General features: G+C 47.2%; 1 protein-coding gene and 1 long non-coding RNA gene across 7 annotated transcripts in view; one reads left to right on the forward strand and one right to left on the reverse strand.

Moving 5' to 3' along the window:
- Positions 1-1,659: 1,659 nt before the first annotated feature.
- Positions 1,660-26,925, reverse strand: LOC132515061 (uncharacterized). Of its 6 annotated transcripts, none has more exons than XR_009539029.1 (5): positions 26,653-26,925; positions 23,814-24,020; positions 14,303-14,494; positions 12,478-13,745; positions 1,660-2,615 (listed from the first exon to the last, which is right to left on the reverse strand). It is a non-coding gene; the product is annotated as an uncharacterized LOC132515061 (long non-coding RNA). The 6 variants fall into 6 exon arrangements; XR_009539027.1 differs by having other exon boundaries at positions 14,303-14,481; positions 23,814-24,223; XR_009539026.1 differs by having other exon boundaries at positions 23,814-24,223.
- SLC9A1 (solute carrier family 9 member A1) overlaps positions 15,413-27,109 on the forward strand; it is a 49,430-nt gene continuing 37,733 nt past the window's right edge. The window contains exon 1 of the mRNA XM_060140933.1: positions 15,413-16,554. Coding sequence (XP_059996916.1) covers positions 16,203-16,554 — 352 coding nt within the window. The 5' untranslated portion in view covers positions 15,413-16,202. The remainder of the gene's footprint in view (positions 16,555-27,109) is intronic.

The following is a 27,109-nucleotide window of genomic DNA, read 5'->3' on the forward strand; positions in this document are numbered from 1 at the left end:
TCTATATTAATACATGTCTATGGTAAACAAGTTGAAGATGCAGATGTTTAAAGAAGAAACCAAGCCAGCATTATTCTACCATCCAAGGGAAAATTTCTAACCACCAAGAGTGGTCCAAGGATATAATGGTTTCCGTCTAGATCTGTGCTTCATTCCCTAGCCACATGGGGCAACTGAGCACATGAAATGTGGCTGGTCTGAATTGGGATGATTTAGTACAGAAAAAAAGAATGTAAAATATCTCATTAACAGTTTTTTATATTGATTGCTTGTTGAAAGGATAATATTTTGGATGTGTTGAGTTAAATAAAACATTATTAAAGTTAATTGCTCCTGTACATGTGACAAAACTTATACATTTTAAATTGGTTAATGTAAATCAATAATGGGGATTTAAAAAGTCTGAGAAGACAAAAAAATTTAATTTCACCTGTTTCTTTTTTTTTCCCCTTTGGTAGTTACCAGAAGAATTTAAATTATATATGTGGCTCGCCTTATATTTCCACTGGACGGGGTATTCTATAAAGAGAGAGCTCCTGGTGACTAGATGTTTTGGAGCACTGAGTGGATTTTGGTGCAGTGCTGGTGGTAATTGTGGAGGTTGGATTAGGTGATTCTTAAGATTTTAGGCTTGAGAGTTTTTGATTCTATGTCTCTGCCTTTTCTCCCACTCTTTGCCTCTGTCTACACTCTGCTTATTCCCCAAACATGCCCTATGGCTTCCTTTTTTTTTTTTTTTCCCTATGGCTTCTCTCTGAGCCTTTGTTTATCCAGTGCAGTCCATTTGGAATGTCCTCTCCACTATCTCTTCTGTCAAAATCCTACCCGACCTGAAAAGCAGCTGACATGCTACCTCACCCATGAAGCCTTTCCCACAGCGGGAAGTAAACTCCCTGAATACCTCCATCACTACTCACCAACCCCTCAGTGCATTTTGTACTTTGGCAATTTGCTAACTTCTCTCCCCTACTAGATTGGAAGTACATTGAAGGCAAGGGTGTGTGGCACAGGTACTTTGAAGAACTGACCTGCAGATCCTCAAACTCTATTCATGCTCTTTCCTAAGACACATTTTCTGGAGAAGATACTCTGAAGTCCAAGTCCACCTTTTTCTTTCCCACCCACCCTGCTCATACTTTACAAAAGGCTCTCAGCCCTGATTTTCACCCACAACCTTACCCCAGCGGGTTGGGGTGGGGGGTTAAACACCTTCAGGGCACCAACCAAAGGTGAAGAACTGTGATGCCTGGATAATAAGGAATTTTGTAAGTGGGACAGTTGCTGGTACTTTGCTTTCAATAGAGTTGAAGGAGATTCTGACTTTCTTGTCATTAAAAATAACTTTTGATGATAGGTCACTATGTAATTTTTTGGCTTGTAACACCAAGAATTCAAATAATTAAGTGATATTATTGTAACAGAACTCCCTCTGCTTTCAGCTACTTATTTATTTGAACAAGGTTTCTCAGAGTTTCTATTTATAAAAGTTAAAAATAGATATAAAGTTGATGCTGAACCCAGCTTCATTCCAGCAATAAGTAACATTTATTCATAAATACATAAACTAATTGAAAAAAATCTATTTCAGTAAGAGATACATTTCCAATATCATTTTACTCTTTGTTTAATAATCATTTTTCAAAAGATATATGTTATGTTGCTTTGATCAATTGTGTACTAATACAATAAAAAGTGATATTTCAATCCAGAAGAAATTTTAAAACATAGAGCTTTAGAGTCAAAGGAAATTTTAAATTATTTAAATTTCAAAATTTCTTAAAGTGCAATCATATATATAAATTTCTGTTGGGAGTATGAATTAGGTAATCAATAACAGACTTTCCAGCAGAAAATATATTACCCTAGGAGAACATTCTGTGAGAGGAAGCAAAATGTAACTATACATTGAAAAAGAAAACAAATAATGATGTAGCATTTCTGCCTGCTAATGTACAGCTTGTGCTGATATTTTCTTGACATGAATAACAGTGAGTAGCAAACCATGATGATACTTACATTCAACTGATGATGGAACAGTTTTATTTAAAATATTTTCAATATGCTAGCAAGTATATCCTTTGCAATGCCTTACATTTAAGATGAATATTTTATTGTTTTTTTTAAAAGTTTGATCTATATCCATTCCTTCATTTTATTTTCCTTTTTTTTAAACTGCAGTATCTTTAATTTTATTTATTTATTTTTTGGCTGCATTTAGTGCTCGTTGCGGTGCACGGGCTTCTCATTGTGGTGGTTTCTCTTGCGGAGCACGGGCTCTAGGTACGCGGGCTTCAGTATTTGCAACACGTGGCTCAGTAGTTGTGGCGCACAGGCTTAGTTGCTCCGCAGCATGTGGGATCTTCCTGGATCAGGGCTCGAACCTGTGTCCCCTGCATCGGCAGGTGGATTCTTAACCACTGTGCCACGAGGGAAGTCCCTAAGATGAACGTTTCTGTTGTCAATTTTAAAACGTGCCAGATAGCCTGCATGTGGACCAGCAGGTCCATTCTTCGACCTACTCCTTCCTTCCTCTCCCCTGGTTGGCTGACTTGGATGGGGGTCATCAACGGCTCTATGCCTTCTAGCCTTGGCTTGGATTTGGTCAATGGGAAGTCCTGGCAGGAGACAGGAGGGAGGGAAGAGAGTGAGATTAGGGTCTCTATTCCCCTTGTTCCCACCTCTGGACATCTAGTCAGTCTGGCCCTGTCCCTGGACAGAAAGTTAGTGCTCCTCTTAAGGAAGAGAAATTGCCCTTTAGACCTCAGGTGGTAACAGCCTGGCTGCTGCCCTTCCCAGCTTCCTGCATAATCCCTTGTCATTTCCCTACACCTTGACCACACCTCCTACATTAGCTTCTTTGCATATATGACCTTCTTGAATTGTCTTACTTTGAGTGCATTGTTTCCTGTTGGAATCCTCACAAATGCGGAATTAAAAAAAATCTTTAAGGGGGCACAAGAGCAAAAAGTCTGAAGACCACTGATCCAGGTTATAGCCTCAATCATTCATTCAATAAACATTGACTGCATCATGCCCAGTGTTCGGTTACAAAGATGAATTAGTTGGCCACCTCACACCCATTAGGATGGTTACTATCAAAAATACAAAAAACAATAAATGCTGGAGAGGGTATGGAGAAAAGGGAACCTTCTTGCAATGTTGGTGAGAATGTAAATTGATACACCACTATGGAGAACAGTATGGAGGTTCCTTAAAAAACTAAAAATAGAACTCCCGTACAACCCAGCAATCCCACTAATGGGCATATACCCTGAGAAAACCATAGTTTAAAAAGAGTCATGTACCAAAATGTTCATTGCGGCTCTTTTTACAATAGCCAGGACATGGAAGCAATCGAACTGTCCATCAACAGACGAATGGATAAAGAAGATGTGGCACATATATACAATGGAATATTACTCAGCCATAAAAAGGAATGAAACTGAGTTATTTGTAGCGAGGTGGATGGACCTAGAGACTGTCATACAGAGTGAAGTAAGTCAGAAAGAGAAAAAGAAATACTGTATGCTAACACATATATATGGAATCTAAAAAAAAAAAAAGGTCATGAAGTACCTAGGGGCAAGATGGGATTAAAGATGCAGACTTACTACAGAATGGACTTGAGGATACAGGGAGGGGGAAGGGTAAGTTGGGACAAAGTGAGAGAGTGGCATGGACATATATACACGACCAAACGTAAAATAGATAGCTAGTGGGAAGCAGCCACATAACACAGGGAGATCAGCTCGGTGCTTTGTGAGCACCTAGAGGGGTGGGATAGGGAGGGTGGGAGGGAGGGAGATGCAAGAGGGAAGAGATATGGGGACATATGTATATGTATAACTGATTCACTTTGTTATAAAGCAGAAACTAACACACCATTGTAAAGCAATTATACTCCAATAAAGATGTTAAAATAAACCACAAAAAACAAGTGTTGGCAAGGATGTGGAACAATTGGGACACTTGTGCACTGTTGGTAAGAATGCAAAATGATGCAGAAGCTGTGGGAAATAGTATGGCGTTTCCTCAAAAAAATTAAACAGAATTAACCTATGACCCAGCAATTCCACTTCTTGGTATATACTCAAAAAAATTGGAAGTAGGGTCTTGAAGACACACTACTGTGTACACCCGTGTTCACAGCAGCATTATTCGTAATAGCTAAAACATGGAAGCAACCAAAGTGTCCATCAACTGTTGAACGGTTTACCAAAATGTAGTATATTCATACAATAATATATTATTCAGTCTTAAAAAAAAATTCTGACACATGATGCAACATGAATGAACCTTGAAGATGTTATGCTAAAGTGAAATAAGCCAGTCACAAAAAGACAGAAAAAGTATGATTCCATTTATATGAGGTACTTTATTATATTTTTAAATTATTAATTTTGGCTGTGTTGCGTCTTCATTGCTGTGTGTGGGCTTTCTCTAGTTGCAGCGAGCGGGGGCTACTCTTTGTTGCAGTGCACTGGCTTTTCATTGCAGTGGCTTCTCTCATTGCGGTGGCTCCTCTTGTTGTGGAGCACTGGCTCTAGGTGCGCGGGCTTCAGTAGTTGTGGCATGCAGGCTTCAGTAGTTGTGGCTCGCAGGCTCCAGAGCGCAGTCTCAGTAGTTGTGGTGCATGGGCTTAGCTGCTCCGCAGCATGTGGGATCTTCCTGGACCAGGGCTTGAACCCGTGTCCCCTGCATTGGCAAGTGGATTTTTAACCACTGCACTATCAGAGAAGTCCGCAATATGTACTTTAATAAAGGTGTGGACAAGTTGTGAGAGCATTGTGGAGAGAGCAACCAATTCTACCTGGGGGAATTGGGAGGGGCTTCCCACAGAAGGTTTTATTTGGTTTATGGCATTGAAGATAAGTAGGAGCTTGTTTGGCAGTGAAAAGGAGAAAGTGCATTCGAGGCAAAAGGGCAACATGAATCAAGTCAGGAGAACCAACGATTTTTTAGGGATTGCTGACTCATGGCTAGGTGTTCAAAAGCTAGTTCAGCAAGCACAAAGATTAAAGGAAACCATTTGTAAATATGATTAAATTAAAATTAAAAACTTAAAAATGGCAGAAGACATTATGAACAAAATTAAAATACTAAATGACTCTCTGGAAAAAGATAATTGCAATTTATATATAAATAACACCTAGAAGCCGGTGAGAAGTAAAGACAAGCAAACAAGTTGAAACATAAGCAAAGGACGAAGAGGTAATTCTCCCAGGAACTCCCAACTGCAGAGGGAAATGCAAATGAGAATGATTAGATATCACTTCCAAAGAATAGAGTAGGGAAAGGGGGAAAATAGTAACTTTACAGTGGAGAAACACCAACTAAACCAAGTGATGAAAGGTAATAACATCACCAGTAATGTCATGTGGGTAGCATGTGACCTCCTATAGGGGGTGATAAGAAAGGTACTTCAGGGAGCTTCCCTGGTGGCACAGTGGTTAAGAATCCACCTGCCAGTGCAGGGGACATGGGCTCGAGCCCTGGCCCAGAAAGATTCCACATGTCGCAGAGCAACTAAGCCCATGCGCCACAACTACTGAGACTGCGCTCTAGAGCCCGTGAGCCACAACTACTAAGCCCACGTGCCACAATTACTGAAGCCTGTGCGCCACAACTACTGAAGCCTGCGCACCTAGAGCCCGTGCTCCACAACAAGAGAAGCCACTACAGTGAGAAGCCCACGCACTGCAACGAAGAATAGCCCCCACTCGTCACAACTAGAGAAAGCCCGTGCGCAGCAATGAAGACCCAACACAGCCAAAAATAAAAAATAAATTAAATTAAATAAATAAAATATCTTATCTATAAAAAAATGATGAGATACTATTTTCTACCCATGAAATTAACAAAGAATAAAAAGTCTGACTCAAATAAACCAGGAGGATATGGGAAAAATGGTTCTCTCATACTTGCAGGCAGAAGGGCCAAAGGTACTTTAGGAAAACAATTTAGTCTAGGAAAGCAGTGAATGTACAAACCCTGCAATCCAGAAATTCCATTTTCAAGTATATAGAGAGAAGAATTCTTACACATGGACACCAAGAGATATTTATAAAGGCATTTGATACAAATTGTCCACGATAACATAAAATTGGAGCAACCTGAATGTCTATCAATAGGCGAACAGATATAAAAATTGAGATATATAAATGTGGTGGAATATTTACTATACAGCAGCTACAAGGAAAGAATGAGATCTCTATATATCAATATGGCTAGATGTTACAAATATTGAGTGAAAAAGTAAAGATGAAGAAGGATATATATGATATGATACCACTGATATAAATTTAAAAGACACACAAAATACTTTATATTGTTTATGTATACATGTATCCTAATTCATTCATCTAACAGATTTTTTTTTGGCTGTGCTACGCAGCTTGTGGGATCTTAGTTCCCTGACCAGGGATCTAACCCGGGGCTCTGGAAGTGAGAGCACTGAGTCCTAACCACTGGACTGCCAGGGAATTCCCTAACATCTTTCTTGAATACCTTATTATGTGCCAAGTGCTATTCTCAGTTCTGAGGATATAGCAGTGAATAAGGGCTAACAACTGTATAGGACTTAATAAGAGCCAAGCATTCTGTAATAATAGTAGCAATAATAATAACAATAATAATAATAGCAAACACTGATGCAGCATTTACTATATAGTTATGCTATAGTTATATAGTTACTATTATAGAGGTAAAATTCTAAGCGCTTTACATGCATTAACTCATTTAATTCTCATAGTAACCTTATGACACAGGGTCTGTTATTACCCCCAACTTATGAAGACACTGAGGGGCAATGAAGTTAAGTAACTTGCTAGGATCACACAGCTGGACAGTGGTAGAGACAGCAATCAAATCCTGGCATAATGGCTCCAAGTCTGTCCTACCAACCATCATGCTCTCTGCCTCAAATCCCCCGCTGTCATGGAGCTTACATTCTAGTGAAGGCAAGACAGACCATAAAAATATGTAGTAAGTCAGACAGTGAAAGAGCTGTGGAAAAAAATAAAGAAGGGAAGGAGGGAATTCCCTGGTGGTCCAGCAGTTAGGACTCCGCACTTGCACTGCTGAGTGCCTGGGTTCGATCTGGTCAGGGAATTAAGACCTGCAAGTAGTTGGCGCGGCCAAAAAAAAGAAAAAAGAAGGGAAGGAAAGGGGGAGTATGAGATAGGGTGTGGGGTGTGGTGGTCATGGATGGCCCCACTGAGAGATAACATCTGAGTGAGACCCCCAAGGAAGCGAAGGAGGAAACCATGCCGATACCTGAGGGTAACTGCATTCCAGGCAGAGGAAATAACAAGGTCAAAGGCTCTGGGAAGGTGTAAACCTGGAGTGTTTGAAAAATAAATAGCAAGGAAGCCAGGGTGGCTAAAGCAGAGGGAATAAGGGCAAATAAGGGGAAAAGAGATGAGGCCAGAGAGAGGTGGGAGCTAGATTGGGTGGGTCCTTATAAGTCATGTGGACCTTGGAGGGGTCTGAGCAGGGGGTGACAGTATCTGACTTAAGCTTTACAGGGCTTAGACTTCTTTGTTGAAGCGAGATTGCCCAGAGGCGATTGTAATAATCTGGGCAAGAAATGGGTGGTGGCTTGCACTGGAGTGGTAGCAGTGGAGGTGGAAAGAAGTGATTGGATTCAGGAAAGGAGTCAAGGATGACTCAGGTTTTTGGCCTGTGTAAGTGGGAAGACAGAGTGATTGTTTCCTGGATGGGGAAGACATTGGGAGAAGCAGGTTTGGGGACGGGGTGGAAAGGCCTGGGGTTTCTTTCTGAACATGCTGAGTTTGAAATTTCTGTTGGACAACCAGGTGGACACGTTGAGTGTTCAGTTGGACGTAAAAGTCTAGAGTTTTGAGCAGAGGAGATGAAAATCTATGCATCGTCTGCATATAGATCTTATTTGAAACCACAAGAAAGGATGAGATCACCACAGAAATGAATATAGATATAGAGCAGTGAAAATGTGAGAACTGAATCCTGGGGCCCCAACATTCAGAGTTTGCAGCTGAGGAGGAGGAAAGGGAGAAGGGGCCGAATTCAGCAACAGGAGACTGAGAAGGAGCAGCCAGTGAGGCAGGAGAAAAACCAGGGAAAAGCCAGGAGAGAGAGCCAGCTAATTGAAGAAAGTGATCCAAGAAGGATCAGGTGATCAAAAGTGTTGAAGGCTGCTGATGGGTAAAGAAAGATGAGGACTGAGAAATGACCATTTGATCAAGCAACATGGAGGTACAGGGTGGCAGAATGTGCCATCCCAAAATATGCCACTTTGGCATAAGGATTATTATTATTACTATTTTTTGCAACTCACGTCAAATAAGGATTATTTGGAGGTAGAGGCAATTGAGAAGAAGGAGAGGCTTCTCTACCCTACCCTTATTTGCATAAAAGCAGGACACACATCTATAAAGGTGTCCCTCCTCCTGTCTCTACCAGGAAGGATAGAAGTCAATCACCAGAGACAACTTTAGACCCTTATCAGCCTGGAGACAGCTCTGGAGGAATCTATATATAAACTTTACTAACTAACCTTTATCTACCATCATTTCCCTTGATTTGCCTTCCCACGGTTTGCTGCCCCTAGAGTCAGATCCTTTTCCTTTCTCTTGTCACTTCTCTAGAAGTTTATCATTCCTTTGCTAAGATGCTATATCAGCCCAAGTTCTAACTAATCTTTGAGTCACTAATCTCTGGGTGTATGATGCACATGTTTATGAACTTCTGTTTGTTCTTCTCTTGTTAATCTGTCTTTTGCTAGTATAATTTACGCAGCCCCAGCTGGAGAAGCTAAGATGGGCAGAGGAAGAGATTTTCATTCTCCTACAGAAGTCATTAGTGACATTGACAAGAGTGGTTTTAGGTACAGCATATGGGGGTGAAAACCTAACGATCAGATTTGAGAGTCTGGGAGGAGAGAAACGACGCAGGCAGTACAGACAATTCTCTCAAGTTTTTGGCAATAGCTGAAAGGGAGTGTGGGGTGAAGAGATGTGTGTTAAGGTGTCAGAATAATGCGGGCTACCCTGGTGGCGCAGTGGTTAAGAATCCGCCTGCCAATGCGGGGGACGTGTTCAATCCCTGGTCTGGGAAGATCCCACATGCCGCGGGGCAACTAAGCCCACGAGCCACAACTACTGAGCCCACGTGCCACAACTACTGAAGCCCGCATGCCACAACTACTGAAGCCTGCATGCCTAGAGCCCGTGCTCCACAACAAGAGAAGCCACCGCAATGAGAAGCCCACGCAAAGCAACGAAGAGTAGCCCCACTCACTGCAACTAGAGAAAGCCCATGCGCAGCAACAAAGACCCAAAGCAGCCAAAAATAAAATAAATTTAATTAAAAAAAAAAAGCGGGCTTCCCTGGTGGCGCAGTGGTTGGGAGTCCGCCTGCCAGTGCAGGGGATGCGGGTTCGTGACCCAGTCCGGGAGGATTCCACATGCCGCGGAGTGGCTGGGCCTGTGGGCCATGGCCGCTGAGCCTGTGCGTCCGGAGCCTGTGCTCCGCAACGGGAGAGGCCACAACAGTGAGAGGCCCGCATACCGCAAGAAAAATAAAAAAATTTTTAAAAAATTAAAAAAAATAAAGCATTACGCTCATGATAGAGGTTGCCCTGTCGTTGGTAGATGTTGATGTACATTACTTTTTTTTTTTTGGCCGTGTAGCATGTGGGATCTCAGTTCCCCGACCAGGGATCGAACCCTCACCCCCTGCATTGGAAGGGCAGAGTCTTAACCACTGGACCATCAGGGAAGTCCTACATTACATTCTTGATAGAGGCTGATGTCAGTGAAGGTTCAAAGAGACTTTAAAATTTGATAAAATAGTGCAGATATCTGTAAAAAAAAAATTGAAGGCAAATAGAACAAACTGTAACAGCTGATAATTCAGAAAGGTAAAAAGTTTGATGTTTGTTATATTATATTTATACTTTCAAATGTCTTTATAAATAATTAGAGGGCAAAAAATGTTTGTGGCCCTGAATGTGTGAAGGCCCTTGAGTGCCATGTCAGGAATGGGGTCTGCAGCTGTCTAAACAGGGGGACCATGGCTCAGAATGTTCTCCCTGAAAGCTGTGTATAGCACAGACTGGATGTGGGAACAATAAAAAGTTTACTTTAATAGTCCAGGCCAGAGTTTTCCAAAGTGTAGACAGGACCATCTGCATCAAAATCTCCCAAGGGCACTCAATAAAATTCAAACCCTGGGCCTTTCCCCTCCAGCCTACTAAATCCTACTGTTTCCAGCAGGGCCAAGCAATCTGTACCTGAGAAGGTGGAGTGGTAGCAAGTTCAGGGGAAGGTGGGGGGCTGCGTCTAGTACCTGTGGAGATGGAGGTGCCCACGGGACTTCCAGCCTGTGAGTAGATAGAAGAGTTTCAAGTTCACCAATGGATGTCGATCAGATTCATAGTCAAGTCTCCCACGGCAGGAAGCACAGGGACTTGCACACAGTAGGTGCTAAATGTTTATTGAGTGAATTATGACTTTAGCTTAAAAGCCATTCACTGGATCACAAATTCTACCTCCTTACCAACGCTCTCCTACTTGCCGAGGACGTGCATGTTTTTTCATGCTGGCTGTCAGCCCAGAGAAGTGGGAAAAGCTTGGATTTCAGAGTCAGACAGACTTGGATTCTCACCTGGCTCCCCTTCTTCCCAGCTCTGTGGCCACAACTGACTCTCTCCTTGGAACCTTAGTTTTCTCATGTGCAAGTAATATACCCTGTCATTCATTCATTCATTAGGGCTCTCTTGCTCTCCTGGAGCTCACATCCTATGGGGGGGAATGGCAGTAAACCATAAACACAGTAAATAGGTTTATTATATCATATGTGAGAAGGTGGCTGGGCCTGAGTGGTAGTGGTAGTAGTGGTCAGGTAGGGGAAGTATCAGGAGTCACCACATAGTAGTGGTGAGAAGGAAGATTTGTGGAAAGGCTTGAGGGATGTGATGGAGTAGGCCAAGTGGATATCTGGAGAAGAGTGTTCCAGGCAGAAGGAACAGCAAGTGCTAAGGCCCTGAGGTAGAAGCGTGGCTGTCAGTATTTGAGAAATAGCAAGGAGGCAGTGTGGTTGGAGTGAAGTGAGTGAAGGGGAGACTGAAAGAAGAGGGCCTTGGGACTTCCCTGGTGGTCCAGTGGGTAAGACTCCGCACTCACAATGCGGGAGGCCTGGGTTCGATCCCTGGTCGAGAAACTAGATCCCACATGCATTCCGCAGCTAAGAAGTTTGCATGCTGCAACTGAAGATCCCACATGCCACAACTAAACATGCTGCAACGGAGATCCCGCGTGCTGCAACGGAGACCCGGCGCAGCCAAAATACATACATACATACATACATAAATATTAAAAAAAAGACTATTAAAAAAAAGGAAGAGGGCCTTGCAGGGCTGTGATGTTATATAACAAAGGAAATAAGGAAATGAACTCAGTGACAGAGTGCCAATAATGTGTAAGGAACTGAGCTTGACATACGTCAGCCATTTAATCCTTGCACTAACCTTGAAGGCAGGTGTTCTGACCTCACCCACTTTTTTTACACATGAATAAACTGAGTGACATAAACAAAATATGACTCGCTCATGATGTACAGCTAGTAAGTGGCCCAGAGGATCCTTCCCAAGCACCACACATTGTTTGCTACGTATCTGTCATAGCTAGAGCCATTCCATAAAATTCCCATTACTTTTAGCAAAAGGATTCAATGAGGGGGACTGAGGAGCAGACATGGCCTAAGCAAGGGGGATTACCACCCAGGCCCAGGCATCCTGAGACTGTTCTGGATCTGCAGGAAGAAGAGTCTGCAGATATATGGCCCCTCTGAGTCAAGAGTAATGTGGGCCTGCAATGGTTAAAAAATGAAGACTTGCTAGACTTTCCCAGTGGTCCATTGGTTAAGACTCCGTGCTTCCACTGTAGGGAGCATGGGCTCGATCCCTGGTCAATCCCTGGTCCAGGAAATTCCACATGCTGCATGGGGTGGCCAGGGGGGAAAAAAAAAGAAGAGGACTTGCTAAAACAGGGTTACAAATATTGCAGCATATTTTAACTGATTACCTTCAACAAGATCATGCTTTTAACATGCAGAGGGACTTCCCTGGTGGCGCAGTGGTTAAGGATCCACCTGCCAATGCAGGGGACACGGGTTCGAGCCCTGGTCCGGGAAGATCCCACATGTCGCGGAGCAACTAAGCCCATGAGCCACAACTACTGAGCCCGTGTGCCACAACTACTGAAGCCCGCACGCCTAGAGCCCGTGCTCCGCAACAAGTGAAGCCAGCGCAGTGAGAAGCCTGCACACCGCAAAGAAGAGTAGTCCCTGCTCACTGCAACTAGAGAAAGCCCTCACACAGCAATGAAGACCCAAAGCAGCCAAAAATAAATAAAATAAAATAAATAATAAAATTTAAAAAACATGCAGAATACACAGCAGTATAATTTATATAAAATTATTAAATTCATAGCATACCACAGAGGGAGTAGTCTGATGATGGGACCAGTTTCACAGATGTGAGGGACTTCTTTCTAGCCTGTGTTTCTGTGTCTGAATGTATAACTTCATGTGGACCTAACACAGAAAGTCTACATTTGAGGCCCTCAGTACATGTAAATAAAGATAAGGATGGTAAATATATGTGGTACTTGCTGGCTGCTGCCCTGAGTTCTATATGTACCTTGGCTAAGACCCTTAGAACAGCCCCATGAGATTGGCATTACTGTTTCCATGTGATGGGGGAAGTAACAGTGAATCAGGGAGGTTGACTGATTTACCCAAGGTCTTCTAACTAGTGAGTGGTGGTGTGGGGATCTGAACCTAGACAATCTGGCTAGATTCTTAGTCTTAATTCTTATGCTATACTGCCTGGTCTAGGCCGGGCCTTGGCCACGGGCTGTCCCAGGTGGTTTGTCCCAAGGGCTCTTTCCTGGCACTGTCATGTTGATACAACCTTCTCCAGGCTGTGGAGGATCTTAGGGCTGCTATGTCCTGGTTCTCATGGGATCTGCTACCTCCAAGGCTGGCACCCAAGGACTGACTGAGGACCAGAATGAGGGAGAGTCAGAGAGTGAGGAGGATCAGAGTGCATGGGTGAATGTTGACCTCAAGACTGGAAAGGACTGGGAGTTCCATGATGGTCTAGTGGTTAGGATTTGACACTTTCACTGCCGTGGCCTGGGTTCAATCCCTGGGAACTGAGATCCCACAAGCCACGCGGCATGGCAAAAAAAAAAAAAAAGAAGACTGGAAAGGGCTGTAGGTCTCAGGGTTCTGGCCCATGTCACCTGCATAAATTCCCTCCACTAGCCCCACCTTTGCCTCCTTTTTTCTACACTGAACCTGTGGTGTTTTGAAAGAGCTCTGGATTAAGATGTTAGAAAACTGACTTAAGTCCTGGATCTGTTACCTAATAGCTGTGTGATCTTGGCCAAATGGCTTTATGTCTCTGAGTCCTCAGTTTTTTCATCTGTGAAATGGAAATGAGAATAATAGCTACTATTTATTGAGCACCAGGACTTGGATCATTGATAAACCTGGGGCACTTGGTTGTAAACTATAAAGGACCGAACCATGTGAGGCATATTGTCGTTGTTCTGATCCTTGTCCTAAATGCTTTTCCTCTCTTTGGTTATTTCCATTATAGCTGATGTTCTCCTTTCATCTGCTCCAGGTGACACAAGGCCCTTGGATTTCTCTGAAGGCTTTTCTAGGCTCTTCTGTCATCTCCCAAATGGCTGGACCTGTGCCAGGAGAATGTGAAGTACAGAGAATTCAGTTTAATGTCGGCACCTTCAGTCACAATCACATCACTCTAGTAGCGTTTGAATATACTTTTATGTGAAGGGAGAGCATATCTCATGAAAAGTACACAGATCATGAGTGCTCAATGAGTTATCACAGAACAACTACATCTGTGTAACCTTTGTAACCACCACCCAGTAAAGAAAGAGAACATTATCAGCACCCTAGAAGCCCTTGTTGTGTCCACTTTGTGCCCCCTCCTAACCACTGCCACCTCCTTCCTCCCCATGTCTATGTCTGTGTTGCCAAAGCCCATCACAAAGCCTTGTCAAGAGGCCCATAAATAGTTGCTAAATTGAACTAAGCCCTTTGACATCATTTATGATCTCAAGCTAGTCACTTGGACTTCCTCTGCCTTGATTCACTCTTCTGCAAAACAAGGGTGGCATTTCAGTAATCTCAATAACTCTCAACCCTAGTTGAGAATCACCTGGGGAAACTTTTGAAAAACTATCCATCTTGCTTGGGCACTACCCTGGAGGAAGTGGATACAAACCTCTGAAGGTCTCAGGCAATGGTAGTGTTTAAAAGCTTTCCAAGGATTCCAGTGTATGGTCAGGATCTCTCAAATCTTACAAATTTCAACCAACACTATATGTTCAAATCTCAGTTCCACTGCTGCTGTGGGTTGAATTGTGTCCTCCACAAAGATGTTGAAGTTCTAACCCCCAGCACCTGTGAATGTGGACTTATTTGGAAATAGGGTTATTGAAAATGATCAAGTTAAGATGAGGTCATTGGGATGGGCCCCTAATCCAGTGTGACTGGAAACCTTATAAAAAGGGGAAATCTGGACCCAGAGACAGAGACACAGGGAGATCACCACGTGAAGACTGGAGTTATCAAGGAACACCAAAGATTGTTGGTAAACCACCAGAAGCTAGGAGACACGCATGGAACAGATTTTTCCTCACAGCCCTCAGAAGGAACCAACTCTGCTGACACCTTGACTTCAGACTTCTAGCCTCCAGGATATGAGACAGTAAATTTCTGTTCTTTAAGCCACCCAGTTTGTGGTACTTTGTTACAGTAACCCTAGCAAACCGATATAACTATTTACATACTAGTTAAGGAACTCTCTTTACCTGTTTCCTCATCTGCAAAAGTGGAACCATAATAATTGTTCTATAGGCTGGGCTCCATTCTAAACACTTTACATAGATTATCTCATTTAGTCATCACATATACTATACTACAGCAGATCAGCAGATATAGGTACTCCCATTATCCCCACTTTTTCAGATGAGAAAACTGTGCAACAGAGAAGTTAAGTAATTTGCTCAAGATCACATGGTAACTAAATGTATAAGATAATAATACATCCTTCACAAGATTATTGGGGAGTCTCCAAGAGACTGTGGATGTGGATGTGGATATGAAGGCTCTTTGTAAATAGTAGAGCATTTTACTCATGTTAGTCAGAATCTCTGTAGATTCCAGACTTTTTTTTTTTGCCATCCCTGACTCTCCCTCCTCTTTCGACGCGATACTTCCTTTCCTCGGAGACAGGGGTCGCTGCGTTGAGCGGGCGCTGACAGGTCCTTCTAGCCCGCTGCACCGGCTGCTCGCTGGTGCCTATAAGTGGCAGCGCCGGGCTTGGAGAGGCAGCAGTCCGCCGCCGCCGGGGCTGGGGCCGGGGCTGCAACTGGAAGTGGAGCTGGACGCGGAGGACCAGAAGCTGGGCCAGGGCGCAGCGCAGCACCGCGCCGGGGCCGCAAGGAGGGGCGTTTCGCTGCTGGCCCACCGCGAGCCACCCTCAGCGCGCGCCAAGGCGCCCTCTCGCCAGGCCGCCTGCCTCCGCCTTCCGCCTCCCTCCATTTCCCCGGAATCTCAGCCCGGCGCGCCTGCACCCGGTCCTTCTTTGGGTGGGGAAACTCCCTGCCGCTTTCTGGCTTCACTTCCTTGCAGCCTGGGCTCTCAGCCCCCTCTCTTCTTCTCCTGGACTGGGTCTCACCCCCTTCGATCCCCTTCCTTTAGCTCAGGCTCCCTGCCCCTTACCTTAGCCGAGTCCCAGCTCATCAGTCACTTTCCGCAGCCGAGGGTCCCCACCTTCCCTTTTCCTTTTCCTTGCCTGGGATCCAACCCATCCTGTCCTTTCCTCTGTCCCTAGGGTGCAGTCTCTCCCCTCCCCCACCCCCTTTCCCAGGCCTGGAGTTCCAGACCTTTTTGGTCTTCTCTTACGGTCCTGAGTCCTTGTCCCTCTTCCCCAGTTTGGAGTTCTAGATCGTGAACCCAGCCTTCCTCCACTTCCAGAGGACTGCTTCCACAAAAACACATCTCTAAAACATGAACTTTGCTTAGAGACTCCCCCAGTCTCTCTTCCCCACTGCTGACCCCCTGCCACCTATGTCCCAGGTCTTACTCTCACTCTGCTAAGGGTCGAGGGTGGCAGCAGGATGCTTCTCTGGTCTGGTGTCTGTGGCCTCTCTCCGCCTCGAATCTTCCCTTCGCTGCTTGTGGCAGTAGCCTTGGTGGGGCTGCTACCCGTTCTTAGAAGCCATGGCCTCCAGCCCAGCCCTACTGCCAGCACCATCAGAGGCTCAGAGCCGCCACGGGAACGCTCCATTGGGGAGGTCACCACCGCCCCGCCGGAGCTCGCCCCCGAGAGCCGCCCTGTTAACCATTCCTTCACTGAACACAGCCTGAAATCTCGAAAGGTCTTTCCAGTCCTGGGCATCGACTACACACACGTGCGCACACCCTTCGAAATCTCCCTCTGGATCCTGCTGGCCTGCCTTATGAAGATAGGTAAGTGCAGTTCGCCCCCGACGCTTCCGCCGCCACCAAACTAATGAGCTTCTTGAACCATCCTTACCACTTGAGGCTGCCTAGGAATAAAGGTCTGGACTACTGCTGTAAAGTAGGCAGGCTCTATCCCATCATCGTGGTCCTTCTCAAACTGGAGCTCCGTGGCCTCTGTGGTCTGAGGCCTCCTAAGATTGGAGCCAGCGTTGTTCGTGGGAGAGAGCAGGACCAGAGGATGGGATGCTTCAGGTACTAGGTACCTTCAGCGAGGCTTCCAGGCCTGGCAAGTCTCCTCTGGCTGGGACAGACCCCGAGGGGAGCCAGGCACCCAGCTGTGTGAGACAGGAGTGTCTTCAGCAAGTGGCACAGTCCGCTCTGTCCACAGCGACCAGCGTAATTACATGCTTCATGGGAGGGTGTTCCAGGATGGAGGCTGTTTTTACTTGGTTTGTCTAAGGAGTTTGAGTGTAGTGGGGGACCTGTGTGCTGGAGACTTACAGGTGTGGGGGAAGATGAGGCATCCCCATATCCTCACCTTCCTTCATCCCCAGAGTGTTATCTGTCAGCTTTGCCTGCCCAGGCTGCTCAGGAGCCCCTGAGTCAGTTTCCTGCCTGGGAATGCCATTCCTTATACAGTTTATGGGACGGGGGCCTTGGGAATTCCTGAAGTCTGGTTTGGGGGTGGAGGGAGAGTGGAGGAGGGTCAGGCTTGGTCTGGCCCCAGCTCATCTCCAGGTTGCACCCAGCTGTGTCTCAAGGTGCTGTCATGTTGGCCTGCCTGCTGCTCATCCAAGAGGGAGAGGGACAGGTGGAGGAGCTCAGCATGTTCTGAGCTGAAGAGACTTTGAAACGTTCCTTTTGGGAGAAGGAGGCAGAAAAGTTGCTCCCTTCCAGAGGATTATCACCCTGCTAGGCCCGAGCACTCTGTTCTGCTGGCTGATTGATGGAGCTCACCAGAGCCTGCATAGCCTAGAAGCCCCTTGAAGTGGTGTCCGGGGGGCAGGGGGTGGGGGGGTTTGAAAGCTGCCTTTGCTTTTCTAGCCCCCAGCTAGCTGTGGAAGGCACGGGGGCCTGGAACTCTGCTGGTTTGGGTTTGGAGAGTTTGTGACTCTTGGCAGGAAGCCTTGCAGCTTTCCCAAGGACATGCAGGAGCTCAGTGGCGATGCCAGGCTGGTATGAGGCAGGCTCTGGGACATGCTGCAGGAGGGCACTCGTGCTTCTGTTTTGATCCAGGAGCTGGCTTCCTGATACGGGGCTTTGGTGCTGTGACGGTAGCAGGCCTGCACATGGAGCTGGGCCACCAGCACCTATCCCCTGATGGCAGCCAGCTTCCCGGAAAAAAATCGAGGCCTGGGCAAGGGGAGCCATGTGTACTGATTCTGACAAATACATGACCTTGAACAAGCTGGGGCCTTTTTCTGCAGGTCTCGCCCATCTGTGAAACTGGCAAGCGTCTCAATTGAATCGTGAAACCCTGTGTCTTAATTTGTTGGTGAGAAGCTGAAGTGACTGATGTGTCATTTGCCTGTGTGAGACCAGGAAGAGGCCTCATAAGCACTATTTATACATTGCCCTCCTCTCTCCAACCCCCTCACCTGGCATTGTGTTAGGGCGTTCGAGGCTAGTGCACACGCTGTGGGTCTCAGTGCCTTCTGGTGGGTCGACAGCATGACCACGAAGACCCTACTCTGGAGAGTCAGGAGTTTGTCTCTGCAGGACTGATTACCTCTAATCCTGATGGGGTCAGGCTTGGCCTGCTTCGTCCCCGCCAGAACTGTGCCCGGGACCCTGGGCAGCTGGCAGAGGTGGTACCATGACAAGGGTATCAGTCTAGAAGTTAGGAAACGTGGCCTCTTATACCACCTCCCTCTGTGACCTTGGGCCAGTCATGCCTCTCCACTTGTCAGTTGATCTTTGTGGCCTCTTGCAGGTCTGACATTTCTGCCATTCCACTGACTTGGGTAACCCTGGCAAGTCACTCACCCTTGGGCCACAGTTTTCTCATCGTAAAGTGAGGAGGCTGGATATGATCTCCGAGGGCATTTGTAGTTCCAAGAGACTGTGTCTCTGGCTTGATAGGGCAATTTTCTGCCTCTGAAAACAGGAGTGCCCTAGCATCTGGCCATCCTGGGAAGAGGGTAGAGAGAAAGATGGCCAAAAGATCTTAAGGGTCCCAGTTCAGGTGGCAAAAAGTGAAAGCCCATTTTTCCCTTTACCTTGCAGTGTTTTTGTTTTGTTTTGTTTTGTTGTTTTGGCTACGCCGCCTGCGGGACCTCATTTCCCCAACCAGGGATTGAACCTGGGCTGCGGCAGTTGAAAGCCCCGAATCCTAACCACTAGGCCACCGGGGAGCTTCCCCTTTGCAGTGTTGGATTGAGGTTGGCACCACTCTGCCACACACCCTCTCTGAGCCTCAGTTTCCTCAAATATAAAAAGGGGGAAACAATAGTATCTAGCTATAATGCTGCTGGCGTGATGATGACATAAATCAACGCACGTAAAGCTGGCTTTGTACCTATAGGAAGCGCTCAGTGAGTTGCAGCTGCTCCTGTTGGTATTTTAACCACCTAAGGTAAATGCATCCCTGCCTCAGCGCCTCCTACAGTCTTCCTCTGAGGCTGGAGGATTACAAATCTCTCAACCTAGGCTGCCAACAGCAGTCCCTCCGTAAGGTTTCAGGAAGGACTGAAAGTCAGTCCTACTGACTTTGTTCTTCCTTCCCTTAAGCTGCCTCCAGAGCAGGTCCTGTGGGGAGGGGACATGGCACCAACAGACTTGGGGGATGGGGTGTGTGCCGAGGCCATGCTCCCTCTGTACTATCAGTTACCCAGGAGCCTAGGAGTTCATTTTGGGGTCTTATCTATTCTCTCAGACCCCAGCATGGGTAGGAGCCATGTTGGAGGCCTCATTCTGTCATCTGGGGCAGCTGCTTCCCTTGCAAGTTACCCCTCCTTTAAAAATAGAAGGTGCTGAAGTGCGCCTTTCTCACTCCTGTCCTAATCATTGAGCAGAGCCTCAGGTAGATACTGTCGGAGATGCGTGTGGGAAGGGTGGGGTTAGAGCTGAAGTTCTAGAGTAGATGCTAATGGATTCTTTTCTAAGTGACTCAGTGGGTCACATTAGGCAAGTCACTTCCGGTCTCTGGGCCTTTTTTCTCTCTCTGAAAGCCAGGGATTCTTGCCTTTTCCTTGGTGAGGAGGGGCTCGTGACGTGAGTTGGGGTTAGACTATTGGGAGAACTCTGAGAATGACTCCAAGCCTTAGGTAGGCCCATTCCCCTCCCCCACCTCCGCCTCCCATTGTGGTTTGGACCCGGCATGAATTCCGCGTTGTCTCTGTTTACCTGGCTCCCAGTCCAGTGCCTGTTTCAAGGGAGAACCTCACTGTAACCCAGCTCACCACTGGCACCCCGTGCGTTTGTTTACGCATATCCCGGATCCGGAACTCCTGGCAGCCTGTGAAGCAGGTATTCATCAGAGACCAAAAAACCTTCCTTTGTCCCTTCACATCTTATAGCTTTTTCTGGTTTTGGTGTTTGCAAGGTGTGTTCTGCCATTTCCTCCTTAGAGCAAGCCCGTGAGGAGGGGAGATGGGGATCATTATTGCCCACTTCACGTGCGTGGATATCAGACCCAGCAACTGGTTTCCTGTGTAAGACTAGAACTTCCCTCTCTCCCTTCTCAGAAGGAGAGAGGAACAACTTAAAGGTCACCTTGAAACTGTCTCTAGAAGCCCAGATGGAACTCTCCAAAAAGAAAAAGGTGACCTTTTCCTCTTTGGGAAAACAGCTGAGTGACTTCAGGATAGTGGGAGGGGAGGTCATCTGGGGACTGGGAAGAAGCTTCAGGTAGGACATGTGTGTCCTGAGGCTCCAGGACACTTAGAGGGCCTCTGTTGGTCATATCGCCTGCACTTCCTTCAGCTGAACACCCATGAGGTGCACCCTGCCTCTCCTTCCCGCCCCACCTAGCCCCTCCAGCTCTGGTGGGAAGGACAGATGTTGTCACAAAAGCCTGGGCTCTGCCCCTGCCCCTCGGTACCTGTGTGACCAGGCCCCTGGTTTCTCTGAACCTGACTTGCCTCATCGGGAAGGTAAGGATGCCATCTCTACCTTCCAGGATCGATGTAGAGACCAGACGTGGGAATGCTAGCACAGAGCCCAACGTGCTGTGGCAGCTTTCGGGGCCTGTTCAGATTCCTCCACTTTGGGCGGTCTTCCCAGCCCACTCCAGCCCACAGCCGTTGCTTTCATTTCTCCCCTAAAACCGTATCCCTTATTGTTTATCCACAACTTTGGCATTAGGCCTAGCCTGCCCTGTGACATCTCTTCTGTTGGGGGGGGGGGGTTGTGTGTTTTAGTAAGAATTACCATTTATTGAGTATCTACAGAGTGGTGTCAGGCACTTTATAAAAGTAATCTCATTTAATTCCTACTATCATCCTATGAGATAAAGGCTCTCTGTCTCAAGGATGAGGAAACAGCCCAAAGGGGTTATCTGCTGTGATGCTGCATTGCCATTTATCTTCTGTTTGCGCCTTGGCACAGTCTCCTCTCAGGGTGCAGCTGCATCTCCTGCCCCTCACGTCCTCCTCAGCAGATGCCCGGGCCCCTGCACGGGGTGGGAGCCCAGCTCACTGCACCTGCCTTCCGGGATTTTAGGACTCCCTCTGGGGGCTGACACTTGTTGATGGTGGAAGCCCTCTCCCTGCCCTGAGAAAGCTGTAGGGGTTCTGTGCCGGCTTTGGGCCCATCCTCTGTCCCTGTGAGTCCATATATGTGTACCTGAATCCCGCAGCCAGGCTGGGCCTATCCCTTATCCTCTGCTAGTGACCCTGCCTGCCGTCTCTTTGCTCTCTGAGTGGTCTGACTGAGCTTGTTTCTTCCCTGCTTGGGCAGGGGAATGCCACTTAAAGAGTAGTTTCCTTTGCCCAGCAGGGGATGGCTAACCTTGTGATTACCATCTCCTGCTTCTGGGCTGGAAGGGTACTGGGCTGCTTTTGGTTACCCTTGGGGCCCAGCAGGATCCCCTGAGAGGCAGCCTCTGTGCTGGAAGCAGATGGCACAACTCTCTTTAGCCCTGTAAGGCAAGTGGAGTTTAGTAGTAATTCTCATTAGTATTGTAACTTGTTTCCAAAGCACTTGCGTGTACAGTATTTAATTCCGATCTTCTCAATGGTCCTGTGGGTTAGAATAGCAGGTGGTATTGATGTAACCATTTTACATCTAAGGAAACCGAGCCCCAGGTTGTGACCTGCCTGAGGTCACTTAGCAAGTAAGTGGCAAAGGACACAATCCCTGGATTTCTAACCCAAGGCCGTGTCCTCTTTCCTGCCTGGCCAGGTCGTTGTGAAGATCAAGGGCGACCAGAGGTTCCAAGGGTCTTTAACTAGAGTAAATGACCAGGCACATCCACGTTGGTAACTTGAGTGGTTGACAGGAGAGACACTGTTTCCTCCTGGAGGAGCGAGGGGCTAAAGGAGCGTGGTGGTTTGGGTTGGTCTGGAGCCCAGGCCAGCTTAACTCCAAGTTCTTAACCCCTCAAGCATGCCTGTATTTGTATGAAGAAAGTGTGTGAGAGTGTGAAGGCTGACTCAGCCTTGGGACCTGTCATTCTCACAGTCTGTGGAACAGCAGACTTTTGAAATGGAAACTTTTCCTTTCCCTTGATGTGTTGTAGGCCCTCCGGGAGGAGAAAGGACAGGCAGAGAAGTGAATTACAACAGAACACATGCTGAATGGGGCAGGAGAGGGAAGGGGTCAAGAGACCCTGAGATATGGTATGGTGCTAGGTTTTTGCTGCCTAGCTGTGTGACCTTAGGCAAGGCACTACTTCTCTGAGCCCTCGTTTCCTAATTTGTAATATTTATGTTAAATATTTGTTAACTATATTAGCTGTCACTTATTCAGCTCCTGTTTCAGAGGCTGTGTCAGGTACTCGCACAGCTAGAAAACAGTGGGGTTGCAGCCCAGATCTGTCTGACTTTGGAGCTCTTGTTCTTTTCATCATCATGCCCTGATTCCCTTTCGGTTCAAAAGTTTTATTTTTCCCAAGATCATTTTGAACAGGGAAGGATTAAAGGCATTTCAAGTCTTGGCTGCTCTCTGTGGATCATTTCTTGGGTTGGGGGGGAAAACAGTGACCCCCCCCCCCACTCCAAGTCTTACCGTGAAGCAAATAGCCCTTCTCAGAGGTGGTGGCATTCAGAAACACAGGAGGGACAGGGCATTGGAGCTCAGTAGCCCTGGGCTCCCTTCGGGAATGCCAGCCTGTCCACAGCTGGCGGGCCTGCCTCCCTCCCTCCCTCCCTCCTCCTGTCACCCTCCCCCACCTGCCCCCCCTTTCCTTCCGTGGTGGGGAGAGAAGGCTCACTAAGCAAACCCAGGACCTGGGTTATTCCTGAGTCATGCATTGCCTGTGTGGACCTCCTGCTGCAGCACTCGCTCCCCCTGTAAACGTCTGAGTCAGACACGTCTCCCCAAGATTGTCTGCACACACTGCGCTGGGCCCAACCATCTCTTTAGATGCCAACAAACATCAACTGGTACTTAAGGCAGGCCGTGATTATATGTGGGTTTTTTTTTTTTTTTTTTTTTCAGTACACAGGCCTCTCACTGTCGTGGCCTCTCCCGTTGCGGAGCACAGGCTCCGGACGCGCAGGCTCAGCGGCCATGGCTCACGGGCCCAGCCGCTCCGCGGCATGTGGGATCTTCCCGGACCGGGGCATGAACCCGTGTCCCCTGCATCGGCAGGCGGACTCTCAACCACTGCGCCACCAGGGAAGCCCTATGTGGGTATTTTTAATCTTACAGGCTAATCTAATTTTAACTGAACTAAGTTTTGAGTTGGGCCGGGATCAGTGGGCTGCCCCCCTTCCCTGGAATCATGCTGACTTCATTTCCTTCCCCTGAAAGCTCTTTCAACATGCGGGGCCAGTTTTGGGGTCTGTTAGGTCATACATGACCCCTGAGTTCTGACACTGACTTGCTGAGAACCTGGAGTTTCCCCAAATTACCCAGGCAAGTTCTTTCCTGAAAACATATAGCCTTAAGCAGCTCTGAGTGAGATTCAGGATGAGAATTCCTATTCCTTCCCAAGTCCCCTTCCCGGTCCCTTGGGGGACACTTACCCCTAAGCCCAGACTGGCCCTTCCACAGCGCTGGGCCTATCTGAGACCAGGCCACTGAAAAGCCGAGAGGTGACATCACAGCTGTGTCAGGCAGAATCTATGAGCTCACCAAAATAATAAGTAGCTAACACTTACGTAGCACTTGCTGTGTGCCAGGCAGACTCACAGAGGCTCTGGCTTTGGGCTGGCCAGCCAGGACTGAGAGCAGCTAATCAATTCATCTGTCCGAGGTGGGGTCGTAGAGGCAAGTCAGCTGAAACCAGCCAGCGGGCTCTGAGCTTGTGGCACATCGGGGAACCAAGAAGAGTGAGACCCAGGCCTGGCTCACCAGGAGCTTCCAGTCTGTTTGGAGAAAATGGTCCATCTGTGCTGAGGTCTCGGCAGACTCCTGGCAGAGGCAGAGTTCAGAGGGAACAAGCAGTCCCCGAGGGCACAGGTGGTTAGGGAAGGCTTCTCGGAAGAGGTGGAATTTGAGCCAGTCTTGAAGATGGAGAGGAATTAGGCAAGCAGGCAGGACAGGGAGAGCTGTTCTTAGGACAGGACTCCTACAAGAATGGAAGCCCCTTGAGTGCAGAGCCTTTGTTTGCTTTCTTCTCTGTGCCTGGCACAGGGGGAGGGCTCCTAAATACTTGGGGGACAAATAAGTGCATGACTGACTTCCGTGTAGAGATAGTGTCCACGTGAAGCCTTTGAGGAAGACAAGAAACCAGATTGACACAGTGATGCTCTCGGCGTCAGCCAGCACCTGTGTAAGTGCTGCTGCCACAGCCGCCTTCCTCCCCCTCTGCCTCCCTCGGCCTGGCTCTAATGGAGGGTCTTCTAGGGCATCCTCTCTGGGCTGGCTGGGGTCTCTCTGGGAAAGTCTGCATCTGTTTGGTTTACCCTCAATTTGTATAAGTAAAAGCAAGATACCAGAGCTTCGTCAGGGAACTGCCGAGAGCCCTAATTGAATTAAGCTTTTCCTAGGAAGATTCATCGAGTCATCGACCGCACTGTGACTGTGAATTAATGAGACCAGTGCCGTAAACCATGCAAAAAGGCAGCCTTGCAAATTTATAGTTGTACCTAGACACGTTGACTTATGTCTTCTCTTTGTTTTTGTGTGTGTGTTGGGAGTGGGCTGGGGCCAGAATCTCCTTTCTGTGGCAGGTTTATTTTTATAATATGAATAAATAAAACATGTTCAACAGTAGAGAGGGGTATTAAGGTAAAAAGTAAAAGTTTTCCTCCTCACTTCTCTGACTACCTCCACTGTCGTACTCCCCAGAGGTTACCACTGTTAACTTTCTCCTGCATCTTTTCAGAAATTTTCTGTGCATATATGAGTGTGAGAGTGTGAGGGCAGATTTTAGTTTTTAATCTTTTTTTTTTTTTTTTTTTTGTGGCTGCGAGGCTTGCAGGATCTTAGTTCCCTGACCAGGGATTGAACCCATGCCCTCAGCAGTGAAGGCGTGGAGTCCTAACCACTGGATCACCAGGGAATTCCGGATTTTGTTGTTTTTTAATCTTAACATCTTTATTGGAGTATAATTTACAATGGTGTGTTAGTTTCTGCTTTATAACAAAGTGAATCAGCTATACATATACATATATCCCCATATCCCCTCCCTCTGTGTCTCCCTCCCACCCTCCCTATCCCACCCCTCTAGGTGGTCACAAAGCACTGAGCTGATCTCCTTGTGCTATGTGGCTTCTTCCCACTAGCTATCTATTTTACATTTGGTAGTGTATGTAAGTCCATGCCACTCTCTCACTTCATCCCAGCTTACCCTTTCCCCTCTCCGTGTCCTCAAGTCCATTCTCTGCGTCTGCGTCTTTATTGCTGTTCTGCCCCTAGGTTCGTGAGAACCATTTTTTCTTTTTAGATTTCATATATATGTGTTAGCATATGGTATTTTTCTCTTTCTGACTTACTTCAGGCTGTATGACAGACTCTAGGTCCATCCACCTCCCTACAAATAACTCAATTTCGTTTCTTTTTATGGCTGAGTAATATTCCATTGTATATATGTACCACATCTTCTTTATCCATTCATCAGCTGATGGACACTTAGGTTGCTTCCATGTCCTGGCTATTGTAACCGGATTTAGTTTTTATAAAGCCACTTGTGTAAGGAAAAGAGCTCCAGGCGGGGAATCAGGGACCTGGATCCTAGTCCTAGCTCTGCCTCTTTCTTGAATATTGTCATTTTGCCTCCCCGGGTCTTAGTTTCCCTGTCTGTTGATTTCAGTTGTTGAAAGGCTCTCCGGGACTTTCCAGCAGGAAAGGCAGTGGTCCCGGAGGAGCCCCTCCTCTGGTGAGGCCTGGGCAGCCTGAGACCCTCGGAAGGAGATCTCCACAGCCCCATCCTTTGGGGGAATGGGCCACTGCTATCATGAGCACTGGCTTCAAAGCACAGAATTCTCAAGTTCATGGTAATGGTCATCTCCAACTCTAGCTCAGGGTTATGGGGTTAAATGAATGGGTCGGCAGAGAGCCAGCTCACTTGCAGGGGAAGTAAGACAACACACAGGGGAGAAAGCACAGGTGGGAAGTTGTGTGGCTCTGGCTAGGATGCAGAGGGGCTCAGAGAGGAGGGGGAGAGACAAGGGAAGGCTCCCTGAAGGAGGTGATCTTGAGCAGTGGGCCAGGTGGAGAAGAGGAACATCTCTCAGGGGGACTTGCTGTTAGAAGGGATCCTGGCTTAGGTGGGAGAATGGACTTGGGGACCTGCTGTTCTTCTAGGATCTAGATCTAGGTTTCTGAGATTCTTTCTGAGTTCTTGATGGAGTTCAGGGGACCCATGGACCATCCTCCTCCAAATATCTGCAGACATTTGTGTGTTTGTATCAGAGGAAGAAAGCCCATAGTAGCCATAGATTCTCAGCAGGATTTGTGCCCCCACCCCCCGGCCAAAGGTTAAGAGCTTTGGCCCTTGTCCTGTGGGAATCTGAAGAAGGGTAAAGGGCTTTCCTTGGACGAAGTGGTACTTACCTCTGGGATGAGAGGGGTTTGCCCGGGGAACTGCAGAACTCCTTCTAGGCAAGGGGAGTGAATCCAGTCAGAATGAACAAGCTCTGTCCCAGGAGAAGAGGAGGGAAGATGATTCTGTAAAGCAGAGAAAAACTTTACCGGATTGGGGATCAAAGCAGATGAAGCAGGCTTCCCCTGCCCAGTGTAGACAGGGCAAGTACTGGGTTCATTCTGCCCCCTGGTTCTGGTGGGTTTCCAAGGTAAGCTCAGCTGACACCCTGGGAGGTAACTCAGTCCTCCTGCCCTTTTTCCTAAAGTGGCCAGGGCCCAGACCGTCCTCTGAGGCTCTGTTACTGGAAGCAGCTACCTTGGAGGCAGCAGAAACAAGGCATTGCCTTTTAAGGGGACAGGCTTTGAGGGCACAATACTAGGCAGCCCCGATTGACCTCTCCTGTTTCTTGGATTGAGGACCCCCATC

The sequence above is a fragment of the Lagenorhynchus albirostris genome, chromosome 2, assembly GCF_949774975.1.
Source record: "Lagenorhynchus albirostris chromosome 2, mLagAlb1.1, whole genome shotgun sequence".
NCBI classification, from domain to species: domain Eukaryota; kingdom Metazoa; phylum Chordata; class Mammalia; order Artiodactyla; family Delphinidae; genus Lagenorhynchus; species Lagenorhynchus albirostris.